Below are 12,890 nucleotides of genomic sequence, written 5' to 3' on the forward strand. Positions count from 1 at the left end.
ATATCTTACGCTATTTCTAAGTTTTACATTAAAAGGATGTTATTAATTCGAGTAAAGCGAAAAAATGGCTTCAACAATTTCGTCAAGTCTCTAGTCCGGCTCTGACAAGACGGGGGTGCAAACATTTTTTGTAAAATGTGCGCTCATTTTGCAAAAAAGTACGCATATTTTTAAACACATTGAGCGAAAAAATTTCTTGCATTTACGTAGTTAGAATAGGCAAAAACTACAGTTTGAGGGACATGGTCAGTGATCACGTAAACTTCTTAACCCTAAGGAAAATTTTTACCTGATAGCACAAAAATGGGTTTGAAAGTTTCAAATTTATATGGTTTGCTCGTTTTAGCTTGAAAAAAACCTTAATGGGTATCGGATCACGATACTTTGTCCAAAATGCCGTGTATCGGTGTCAACTTTTTGATATCCCCATTAGCCTATTAGGGTTAGTCCTAGCCATAGTTGCCATGATGTTTTGGTTTGAATCTAGATGTAGGATTATACCAAAGAGATTATAACCCTCTTTGATTATACAATCTAGATGTTAGATGTTTTTTTAGATTATTATAAAAAAATATTGTATAAGCTAAATTAGTGACAGATTCGCTATTGACAATAAATATTTCAGTAATTTCAAAAGTTTTGAGATATAAATTCGAAATTTCGGTAACTCGTCATGTCAGTAAAATGTTTTATAAAGCAGAAATCTTAAACCTAAAGCATCAAGCAAGTCCCTTTATGGAACTTTATACGGCATTAAGCTTTTAATGTTGATTTTTTGTCCAAAAGTATTGAATGTGTTCAAAAATCATTTTTAGATTATTTTTTGGATTTCTCCATAAAAATCTAGATGTTTTTAGATTATTTTTTTGGTAAATCTAGATGATTACTGTCAGAAAAATATGGCAACTATGGTCCTAACGGGAGCAATGGATTAATTAGGCAGAGGCGGAAGTTGCTGCATCCCTAGGCCCACCAAGAAAGTAGGTCAACCGATACCACTTTACTAAGATCAACTGTAAAATACCGTAAAGATATCATTAAAGGTACCGGTATCGTCAAAAACAGGTTTCGAGTAAAAGACCAATTATTAAATTAACCTGCTTTATGTCCCCACCTATACCTCCAGTAGTTGTATCGGAGAACCAAAATGTCACTAATTAATTATTTATTCATTTGATCATTATAAATATAGTGCAGAAAAAAAACTTTTGAGGACAAAACAGGTATGGGATGCTGGAGGGAAACTTCTGTTTGTTTAGGATCTTAACCGCTTCAAAGTTGTTGTTCAGATTTTAAACATCGTGTTGCAGAGCTTTTTACTCCGACAACATGCATTTTCTGCTTCGAGTGTATTTTTTTGGCATTTGATTCTGACAAAAGCAGACTGCATGGAATCACTTGATTACGGCGATTAGAAGCGTGTAGCCTACGATTGCACCTTGGCCCGGTAATACAATTTAAAACTCGCTTACGTTGTTTATCCACATAGTCATACATCTCTAGAAGAGCAAAAAAGAGTTATTCAAAACAGGTTTATGAAGCAAAAATAATCTGTCGGGAATATTTGGTGTGTGGGAAACTTGTAGGGTGGCAGAACCATTTTGGATGCAGGTCAGCAACTTTCTTTTCTTTACTTTAATCATTTTAAAAATGAAGTACCATTTCGGGAAGAAAACTTGATAGAAAACGTCCCATGAATATTAGCCATCCCAAAAGAACGTAATGATACAAAAAGTTAGATATATTTAAACTACGAGTTACATATGGACGGATGTCTGGCGGCCATTTTGAAATCTAAAATAGCGGCTTTCTCTAGGCCAGATGAGCTGGAACATTTGCGCCCAGTTGAGTGTTCGTCTATGTGAGTGGTTTTTAAAAGTTACCCCTTCAAGGGTAATTTGACATTTTCGGAGTTAACTTTGACATTTTTGGAGTTTTTTTATATTATGTTTTGGGAACAATTCAACAAAATAACAGTATTTTCAACCCTGTAAATTATAACGTATAGATCAGATAAATCTTCGTGTGCGTTTGTACTTCGTTTCATTTTACCATACCTTTTCAAACGTGATGGCACCTTGTGTACTGTAACCGTTGTACAGTTGCGAATGATAATAATTGCTACTAAGTGTAAGCGATCAAAACTTTAAAAATGCCTCCCTAAAAACGAAGCTTTACAAAGATATATTTGCAACGTTAACAATTTTAAAACTTTTTCTTTTATTTATGAACAGGAGCCAAACATACTTTCTCTGAATTGCAGTCATTGCTTTAAAAAGGCGGTGTTTACACAGGCGTCCGTGGTTGCTGAATTAAACGAAAATGATTTTTTTAGCGCTTTGATTTTGTTTAATAACGTCACGTCATGGCATTACTTTGCGTCGCCATACCTGAATAATGCGTCTCAACTCCAGAAATATTTTCGGAGTGAGTTGCCAGAAAAAGTTTCGAGAAACACTGCATTCCAGTTGGAGTCTGCCTACTAGCAAAAATTCAAAGTGCATTATTCACAATAAATTAGGATTTTTTACGAATTGTGAACTTGCCCTTGTGTTGTTTGCATTACGTACGTAGGCCTGCCATGTGTCCTCTTTTCTCACGAAAAGTGAATGGTCCTCCGAGGACGCTAAAAAATGCCCAAATGTCCTCCTTTTCGCATTTCGAGTAGCTGCTTATACTTTGAACGACTTTTAGGCGAGACGTTGTATTTATTTACAAAGAATTACTGTCTTAACGGTTGTTTATAAATTCAATCATATTTCGTGTAAACAATTTCACGATCTCGTTAAAAATGACTATTTTTTGTTGGCAATATTCGTGGGTCGATTCTGAAAAATAAATATGATTTCAAGTAAACGTCAAACGCAACAATTCTACCTTAGTTTCACTTTCCGGCCAAAAATGTCCTCTTTTTGGGTGCTGAAAATATGATAGCCCTACATTACGTGATGTAATATCTTGGAAATCAGGCTGTTCTGTCAGACTGCTAACATTGTCAGTCACCTTAATTAATAGCAGTAAACAAAGCAAGTGAAATTTGATCAGCAATTTATTGCAAAGTGAGCAATTAATACAATCGCTGTGGCCTTCCCATGGTGCTCTTCAAGTTAAGGGAGCGAACATTCTGCCAGTTTTTCTTTAGTAAAGACACCTAGGAGAAAAGAAAAACAGAATAATTAAAGACATTTTTCAAAATCTTATGAAATTTATGTCCCACAGGTTACTATCAAACTGCAGGTATAGAAGACCTGTTGTTAGCGAAACCTTGATTTTACTTTAGCTCACACTCTTCACCAAATCAACAAGAAAGGTTGTTCAGTTCTAGCAATTGTGAGCTCTTCTTAAAGGGTATAAAACACTTACTAAAAAGTTAACAGCTAGGTTGATGTTTTGAACAAGTTCATCCTCCGACATGCTGACGTTGCCTACAGCTACAGCCAGACAAAGGACCTTCTTCATTTGGAACTTTATAGTACACTTGATGTCCTTCATCTGTTGAAAGACAAATATTTAAAAATTTAGATCTACAATCTATTGTTAATAGCATGAATAACATTTCGATTCTTACCTTTTGGACCATAGATTCTTGGTGAGTAATGAGAGCAGGGAACTTTCCTGCCTTGTTCAAACCTGGCCCAAGAAGTCTTGGAATCTGTTTGATTAGAGATTCAGATGCCATGAAGGCATCATACTTCTTGGCTGCAACAAAAATATAATACTTTCAGGTTCATATAAGGAGCTTCATCTTTATTATTGCCACAGTAGTTGCATTAAAGAATGACACTGGTGCCAAAAGATCTACAAAATATATATGTCACAGGGAGAAGTTCTAACACATTCTTCTTTACTTTCCGAATTATGAAAGACAGCACAAAACAACTTGCTATATAGCAGGCTTTTTAAATGACCAACCAGTTAAGATATTATTTACCACTAAAGCAACCAAGCATCTTTAGCAAAATATTGTGGATTGTAGTCCAGTACAATATAGAAAAAGTATGCAGAAAAAGTAAGCATTGTTCTCGATCCTAAAATTCTAAATGAATATCAAGACATACCTAGCTTCTTAACAAGCTTTTTGTCCTTGTTTAACTTTTTCAAGGCCTCGACATCCATGCACGGAATGCTGTTTGCATTGGCCTCGTCACAATGCTGTGCATCACCAAGTACACATACACTGTACTTGTTACGAGGTATATGCGGCAACCTGAAATGAACTGGCTATAATGGTCTGCATAATAAACATCTGCGGCCCCCATCCTAAAGTTTTGACACTGGTGTAAAATCCTTCAAGTTTATTTTCACAGAAATCAAAGTAATAACACTTTAACCCCCCCCCCCCCCCCCAGACAAAACACAATATTTGGGTTAGCTTATGTGAATAATACATAATAATACTTTTGTATGTAGAGTATAATTTATAGATGGTATGTTTTTGCCAACCAAATAGAACCAATATTATTGTTTGAAATTTTTCTTTGTTTAATGGAGGCTATTATAACTTGTTCAAAGTGCAGAAAATTTATTTCATAAAAATCTATTGAACAGAAGTTAAGAACTCAGTTCACCTGACTAATAAATAATACTAACCGAGAAGCAATTAAAAGCAATGCCTATAACTAGCATTTTCCCAATATTTAAGACCCTGGGTAAAGGTCCGTTCAACAAAATACGTTGAACTTCCAATTACGCTTTAGTAAGAAAAACGCATTGGTTGTAGCCAAAACGTCATACTTCACAGTTCCGGAGAATCGCTTGTCCTTCTGTGGATCATAATTTTTCAAAGAAATTTGAAGCTCGACTGTTTCAAGGAACTTTCGAGGTTTTTCCTTGGAGCCTTTGATAATGGCCTCCACACACTCGTACAACGTGTCTCGGGACAACTTACTGCATAAAACAGGTTTCTATTAACTAAAGTATTTTTTTCTGGACACGTAAACATGAGAGTGGGTAATTGGGTATGCCCTCAGAACTTAGTGAAACAACATTCAAGTTTTCAGATAATACATGCATAGTAAAACATCATTGGGCATATGATATATCAAAGTTCTTCAAAATCATTGAGAATATTTAATCAAAGGTGTAAAATGGAGCGATTTAATAAGATTCAGTTTACCTCATTATTGAGCAGCCAACTCTTCAACGTGCAAAACGAAAAGATTGAGAACATCAACGCTGTGCGAGTCGAACTTTAATCCTGAGCGGTAGAGTATATTACCAACAAACTTTAGTTGAAGATATCACCAAGAAATATGTTAATCGGAACGATATAGAAGTGAATCTTTTTAATTTTTTTAAAAACACACATGTACATTTAGGCAGGAATGATAACCCTATTGATAGCGAGCCAGAATAATTGTTTGTTTTACTTCGGGCCAATGAACCCCGGAACTTAGTTCACTGCAAAATGTAATTCGTTTTATTACATTTTACCAATTTTAAGTTAATCATAATTTTTTTTATAAATAAATTTTAGATAAGTGTGACATTTACAAATTAAGAGCTTGTTTTCCTGATAAAAATAAGCCATCTAAGGTTAAAGGTCAAAGGCTTCGTTTCCTCCGCCATTGCTTTTGTTGTTGACTTTGGTATGACTTGAAAAATGCAGTTTGCAGAATATAGTTATATGGGCACAGTAGTACGTAGGCTATATACCAAATGTTTTAGTACGTGATGAAATGCAATGATTTAATTGCATTGCTGCACAGCGTTAAAAGTTATGTAAAACTGTAGTTTAAACAACCCTGCTCACATGTCAACAAATAATACGGCGCTGGTCTATAGAATCCGCATTTTTCGTCTGTTTACATTGCTTACATTATTTGAGTTAGGATTAAAAAATACATTAGCGAAATCCAAAGGTCTTTTCCTGGGTAATTATTGCCCAAAACCACACCCGCAATGTTATTCGGCTTTAAATGTCACCATCAGCCTACGGTGAATTAACAAAGAAAAAATAGCCCATTTTAAGGTATATATCGTCCTATTTTGGGGAGAATTTAAGCAAAAAAATGTTTTGGTGTAACTAGTTGGCAGTGACCAATCATGGAATGCAGTGAGGGTTAAAGCTGGTTGAAAAGTTAGCATTAGTGTCCATGGGTTTAGCTAAAGTATTTTTCATCAATAGATTACAATAGAAAATCTTAAACTGCAATCATGGTTGTTGGTGCATTTGCCAGAACTTTGGTAGGCCACATGCAGATGCATTCTTCGGTAAGTATTTAACCAAAGCCATTTCATGAGGTATTGATGTTTTTTCTGTCCGTCATTGTAAAGATTGTTAGATTCATTAATCAACTATTATTCTGATGTCAAGCATTTTTTTAAATCTTATTTTATATATATATAATTTGTTCTTTCTAAACTAGTGTATTTTTAAAAAAAAGAACTTGATATATACTGATATGATATATGAACTGTTAAGTAAACACAGGTTTAACTAAATAATTACCTAATTTTTTATATGTTATCCTGTTTAACAAACTAAATATTAATTGATTCAAAAGCAAGAATTTTTGTTTTTTTAGCTTGTTCCTCTCTTTGGGGCCCTTGCTGCAGGAGCTACACTAAGTGCATCATGTATGTTGTATACATCATTGAACAAGGCTGATGTTTCGTAAGTTTTTCGCTTGTTTGTTGGTATAAATTCCAATTGAAAAAATGGTTTACTTAATTTTAAAATCTGATGCGTAATGGGTTAAAAATAACCAGAGTCTGACTCTGGCCAATAAATAAACCAGAGTCGGACACCGGCAAATGTGCGATTTGTCGGGTCGGGAGTCCGGCCCTGACTCTACGGCCTGTATTCCTTCAATTTACGTAAATCAATTAATGTGTACATTCAGTAATCCACTTTAAGGATACCATTTAATTCATTTAATCACAATGTATGGCTGGAAAATATTCTACCATATGCTATTCCACCTTTACAATTTCCAGTTGGCGGCCATATCAGTTTTAAAATTTGGTACTGCCATGACGGATCGGGACTCGGGATTGTTTTATGTGGTCTTACTCGAGTCCCGAGTCCGACTACGGCAAAACAAACTAGAGGTTGACCGATATCACTTTTTGGGATCGATACCGATACCCGATTTTTTTACAATTTTTTTAAACAATACCCAATACCGATTTTTTTATATGCCTGGGAAATGTTCAAAACGTGAATTAATTGAAAATAAAATCCAAATAACGGCGTAGATTATATACCTCGCTAAAACCAAAATTTTTTCATCAAAAAATGGGTAAGTTGTTTGTTGTACAGAAAAAAATATATCATATTTTATGCTAAAATATCGGCAAAAGTATCGGCATTTACCGATACTGATATATCGGTAGAAGCCAAATATCGGCCAATATTATCAGTAAACCGATATATCAGTCTATCTCTAAAACAAATCGACTCCTCGAGTCGACTCCGCAGCCTTGGCGTTTGACGCATAGGGTTAGGCTGGACAAAGCAGGATTGTTTAACATTCTTGTGTTAATATGTTGCGTTTTGGTTTAATTTTGTAACATCAAGTCTTTTAGCAAAGCTATTTTATTAAAATCAACTCTTTAAGTACTTGGTTCGCGAGACCTTGGTACTAGTAATTTTGGGTCGCGCCCAAAAGTATTTGCAGACCCCTGCTCTTTAGGTATGAACTAACAGTCATCACAATTTTTGGAATCTTTGTTTTTTTTTTCAAATATAAATTTTAATTTCAAATCCATTTAATTTCGGTTGAGCAAAAAACTTTAATTACTAATTACATTTTCATTTACCTTTATTTCAGTTGGAACCGGTGGTACAACCCAACACCATATGACAGAGTTGACCCGACCAGACATCAACAGAAGGTATTACTTAAGACAGGGTGGTCCAAACTTAGGCCCGCGCCATCATTGTTCATGGCCCGCGAAGCACTGTTGAATTATTGTAATGCGTATAGTTGAGGGTTTAATCCAAGAAATATAAGTGACCAACGATCAGCAAGCATACTGCAATTGTTTAATTATGATTACATTTTTTTCTGGTTACACTATTAAATAAACCAGATTACTATCGCTTATCAAGTTCGAATCCAGGGGGTTACAAAAAAACGCCTAATTTTTGTTATGTATTAGACCGGTTTGAAAGTCGCACTACGTCCTATATGGGACTTTTTAAAATGGCTGTTTTGCGAACTTTTAAGTTATATTTGCTTTTTGTTTTCCGTCTTTAAATGAGCATAACATAAAAATACAGCCCAATATAAATTACTATTTCTTCTACTTCAAAGTAAATAAACGATAAAATATGCCGCACTTCTGGAAAGTATTGTTTTACAGCAGTGGTTCTTAACCGGGGTGCCCTGGCACTCTATAGGGTGCCATTTTTGACGCTCAAGGGTGCCAAAAGATATTTCAAATTGTTTAGGATTTCAATTTTTGCTCTATTAGTAAGCTACTTAAAACAATTTTTTGTGTAGGATAAAAATTCCAAAAATGGGTTTTGTCAACCTTATTGCAAGGGTTCTGTTTTAATCATCTCGTTTATTGTAACGTTACAATTAACCACTCAGCAAAAATACGAGCAAGGGTGTCGCGAACTATTTTAAATTTCCGTAGTGTGCCGCAAGCCAAAAAAGATTGCGAAACAATGTTTTACAGGTTTTCACCATGACTAAAAGCTGACGCTCTCCGTGATGCAATTTTAGCCAAAAATTTAAAAAATTCTACGCTTATAAATGCAGTAAGCTTCTTCTAAATTGAAATTTTGTCAAATGCGCAAATTTTTTTCGCGCTTCACACGCACCTTTTTGCCAGTCTCGTTATCACTCGATTCCATTTATGCACAAGTTCAACGATAGTAGCAAGTTCGTGGACCTTATATGTCCTTCGACGTGACTTTTTGACGATGCTTTGCGGCGCCATCGTTAAAACTTTTCATACCCCGACCAAACAAAAATATAGCCTGCTTTGTGTGGCCCGCTAAGAGTATGCAACAAATAATGTGCCCCGCGATGCTGTCAACCTTGGACCACCCTGACTTAAGATATGCATGGGGGTAATAAAATATGTGTAATTCTCTTAATATTTTATTTTTTTACAAGCATAGCAAAATCATACAGGGTATAAAGTTGAACATCAAATAAAAACTCTTGGTTTAAAATAATCATGTTTGTTATCAAGGTTTTTTGCCCGACTGCGACTGAAAAGTCCCTCTACAAGCATGATTTTGTTGTGGAGGATCTGCGCAAGGAAATCTACAAAAACTTCAACCCTTCTTTAAAATCTCACCATTAAACTTGTGTTATTGCTTTCTGGATATATTTGTGTGGCACACTTACAAACAAACAAAAAATATTTTTTAGTTTGGACCGTTCATAACAGTAACCGATTATTTATATAATATGGTTGATAATAAATAAAACATATGTTGTGAATGTGGGTATACCTATGTATGAAACTAGAGAGGTTTCTTTGCATGACACAACATTTAGTTCTGGTGTCGGCAACCTTTTACTAGTCGCGGCCAAAACCAAGCTCAGAAAGGTCTCTGCGGGCCGCACAAAATGTTAACAAGAATTGTGTTAGGCTAATTGAAATGTGAGAACAACTGTGAATCAGACAGGCCTCGGATTTTTTGCACTTAAAAACCTGTGCAATAACATTTATCGAAACAGTAAAGTGTTTAGCGCAAAAAAATTAAAGTTTGGTCCACACGTCGTCATCTATACCAGTGTTTCTTAATCAGTTGAATGGTTCATCCCTGGGTGAATCAAATTTTTAGTTTTTCTCTCTCGTTATTTGTTTATGTTGACTGATTAGCAAGTGTGTATTCGACAATTGACAACGTTAAGTCAAACCTTATTTTTTTTTTCGCTAAAAAACGTCTAGTTAGGCGCAGTATGTTCCTCGCTGTTCGGTCTCTGCGCTAAAATTCGATGTTGGTGTAACATCGACACATCGATCAGCAGATTTTTAAAAGGAGGCTTAATGGTGACTGTCGTGCTCGTTTCAAAGTCTCCATTTTTAAGTAATGGTAGTTAACGCAAAATTATGCTCTTTAAGCATACTCTAAGACCACGTGCTAAGTGTGCAATGGACACAACTTATTTCCCGTCAACCGCAGCTTGTAATTTAGCTGACTTGGCATACAGCTCGGCGCAGATGTTGCGCTAATCTTGGCATAAAAGCACCCGGGAAAAACGATCTTCGTTTAGTATTGCAGGTGGTGAAAGGCGTGCTTGTAATTTAGCGGTAGTTCCGTTAATGGAACTTGAAAACTGCGCTACTGATAGTCGAATTATGTCTGATTCTACCACAATTAATCACACATATTTTACGGTCTTGGTTAGTTTTTTTTGCCTGAAGATAACGATTGCACACTGTGGTTTCGCAGCTGGCTCCTGACAGGATTGTCGACGACGCACGTGCTCGCTTTTGCTGGACGTATTTGGCTGTTTCTGAGTTTTTTTATCACGTCTTGCAATCAACATTCTATGACGTCATACTGTCACTGTTTTATGACGTCATTATTCATTAACGTCAGACGAAAAATAGGGGAATTCCCGTTGAAAATTCAGGACCCCCTTTTTGATTTTCTGGTTACGCCCCTGATTGCCCCCCCTGGAAATTTTCTTCGGGCGCCCCTGTACAATACTACTTGGATTTTTTTTAATTTTGCGCTCTCTTGGCCTGGAAATGTGTTGTCTTCTTTATAAGCCTAAATGGCGGTAAAGTATTTGTTTTCGGTTGTTTCAATAGCAAAATTATGTTTTAAGAGTCGACCAGTGCACCGCTTAATTGTTGTAGCCGTCTAAGCCCTATACACGCCAATACAGGCCCGCATTAACGAACTACAGTAAATTACCAAATATCAAAGAAAAAGGTATGTTCCGTACACGATTAAAACTGCTGTAGGGCAACAGAACTTTATATGCTCAGTTCACATTCACTGTTTCAGTATTCTTGTTTGTTGTTAATTTACTTTGTAACGGGAGCTATAGTGACCTATTAAAAACACATGACGAACCATAATAACACGGGCGTTGGAGGGTGACACAGTGCCGGTTAGACTCTGAGGGTGACACAAAAGTTAACTGACGAAAAAACTAACAAGATTACGTACAGTCCAGAACTCATTCGTAGTAAATTAAGGAGCTTCAACTACAAGTGCAACCAGCACAAAATAATTAGGTTCAATGAAATGAGTCTTGACGGAAACATATCCAACTTGATTTTAAGACTAGTAACATATTTATACAAAATGTTTATTTAAATGAAAATTATTTTTTTTTTTTCGGAAATCACAGGTATGTTTTATATAAAATCTTAAAAAGTGCCAGTAAATCTAGCAAAAACAAACCAAAACAATATGAGACCATAAAGTCACGGTAAACTTTCATAATTGTTCGTTGGGGTAAAGCACCATAAATACAAATATCACTTTAAATTTTTGCGAATGCGTGCATTTTGCGCTACGCACGAATATTTTTGTTAGTTAATTTGGTCAAGGTGCATAATTAAACTTGAGGTGACTTAGTCTTCCGGTATATCTTTCATTGCATATACTGTTTGTCAACTTTATGTTACACGAAATGTATTTAAAGTTATTATGCAAGTTATAAGCAATTATTTGCGAGCTGAGTGCAAATATGTTATTCTTTCTTCGCCACAAATCGAATATATCTGAACATGATTTTAGTTGGGAATGTTTTTAGGAGTTACTTGGCCGAGCATATAGGTTTACCTTACTGGTTTAAACTTTACTTTTAAAGAAGTATCTGTTTTCGGCGTAATTTCGTGACGTCATGTTTAAAAGTGATAATGCTTTAATAACATACATCTTTGTAAGAGCCTTGTGATTGTTTTTATTCCATAGGGCCTACTTAGTAGAGTTGCCTACAGAAAAAAGTCCCTGCGTGTTGTGACTGACGCCGCCATTGTTTCACAGCGCCTGTTGCGCAGGACTTTCCAGCTATAAAGCTACGTAATTTTCCTCGAGTAAACTTAATGAAAGCTACCTGTCCGAGCTGTCTTTCGAATGCACGGGCCACCATGAAAAATTTATGAGCACAATAGTGGGCCGCCAGCAGTCGCACTTCGCGCAGCTGCTGCTGATTCGATTCTGAGTGACTCATAAAGTCGCTGCACCAAAGACTAAGCCGTTCAAGCACGAGGGCAACATGGCGGGGTTTCAAAAACCGTTATTTGCCCTTTCGTTTATTTTAATTGGATAGTTATGCAATAAAACGGGATACCTAACATGGGAGTTCATGTTTGAAGAGCGTTTATTCATATAATTTGTGGTCGCGCGTTTTGTTGGGGAACGAGGAACCAAGAGTTCGTAAGGAACCAATCACCAGATAAATACCGAGGGTGACGAACTACTGACCTATAGACTAACTATACGATGACAAGAACTTGTGACTTTACCGAGTGTTCAGTATTGGTTTTATACCTATTTTATACTCATGCCTTAAATTACTACGCCTAAAAGAACACGTTTTATTGAATAAATTAGTTGCTATAAGGTATGAAAGATTTAGAAAACAATCCACATTTAGCTAAAAACATGTGTGATTTTTTTCTATCGGCTAGAGCAGCGATTCGCAAACAGGGCACCGTAAAAGCAGGTAAAAGTTGTTACGTTTTTGCGGTTTTTGATTTCATACCTCTCTCTCGTATGCAGTGTGGTGTTTCCATCTATTGTAATGTTTTTTTTAAGTTAGGAACACTTTTGTAATTTAAAAACCTTGTGAAATACCAACAAATTCGACAAAAGTTAAGTTACGTTACGGCACAGCCTAATAATTACAAGCAATCACATATATCTCATTTTTACTTATTTTAGTGTCAAGTTGGGATATTTTTGAACAACACACCCTTGGTAATACGGACAACAAACTGACGAACGAACAATA

General features: G+C 35.8%; 2 protein-coding genes across 2 annotated transcripts; one reads left to right on the top strand and one right to left on the bottom strand.

Moving 5' to 3' along the window:
* Window positions 1-3,031: 3,031 nt before the first annotated feature.
* Window positions 3,032-5,184, bottom strand: LOC146160831 (large ribosomal subunit protein uL1-like). The gene is made up of 6 exons (XM_083383564.1): window positions 5,117-5,184; window positions 4,735-4,887; window positions 4,059-4,207; window positions 3,569-3,699; window positions 3,364-3,492; window positions 3,032-3,151 (listed from the first exon to the last, which is right to left on the bottom strand). The coding sequence occupies exons 1-6, from the start codon at window positions 5,119-5,121 to the stop codon at window positions 3,068-3,070; spliced, it is 651 nt and encodes a 216-aa protein (XP_083239690.1). The 5' UTR covers window positions 5,122-5,184; the 3' UTR covers window positions 3,032-3,067.
* Window positions 5,185-6,103: 919 nt separating this feature from the next.
* LOC146160832 (cytochrome c oxidase subunit FA4-like) lies at window positions 6,104-9,407 on the top strand. Its single transcript, XM_083385511.1, has 4 exons — window positions 6,104-6,213; window positions 6,528-6,616; window positions 7,776-7,839; window positions 9,154-9,407. Exons 1-4 carry the CDS (start codon window positions 6,157-6,159, stop codon window positions 9,265-9,267), a joined length of 324 nt encoding a protein of 107 aa, XP_083241637.1. The 5' UTR covers window positions 6,104-6,156; the 3' UTR covers window positions 9,268-9,407.
* Window positions 9,408-12,890: the final 3,483 nt, after the last annotated feature.

This window comes from Ascidiella aspersa, chromosome 3, assembly GCF_963924565.1.
Source record: "Ascidiella aspersa chromosome 3, kaAscAspe10.2, whole genome shotgun sequence".
In the NCBI taxonomy this organism is placed as follows: Eukaryota; Metazoa; Chordata; class Ascidiacea; order Phlebobranchia; family Ascidiidae; genus Ascidiella; species Ascidiella aspersa.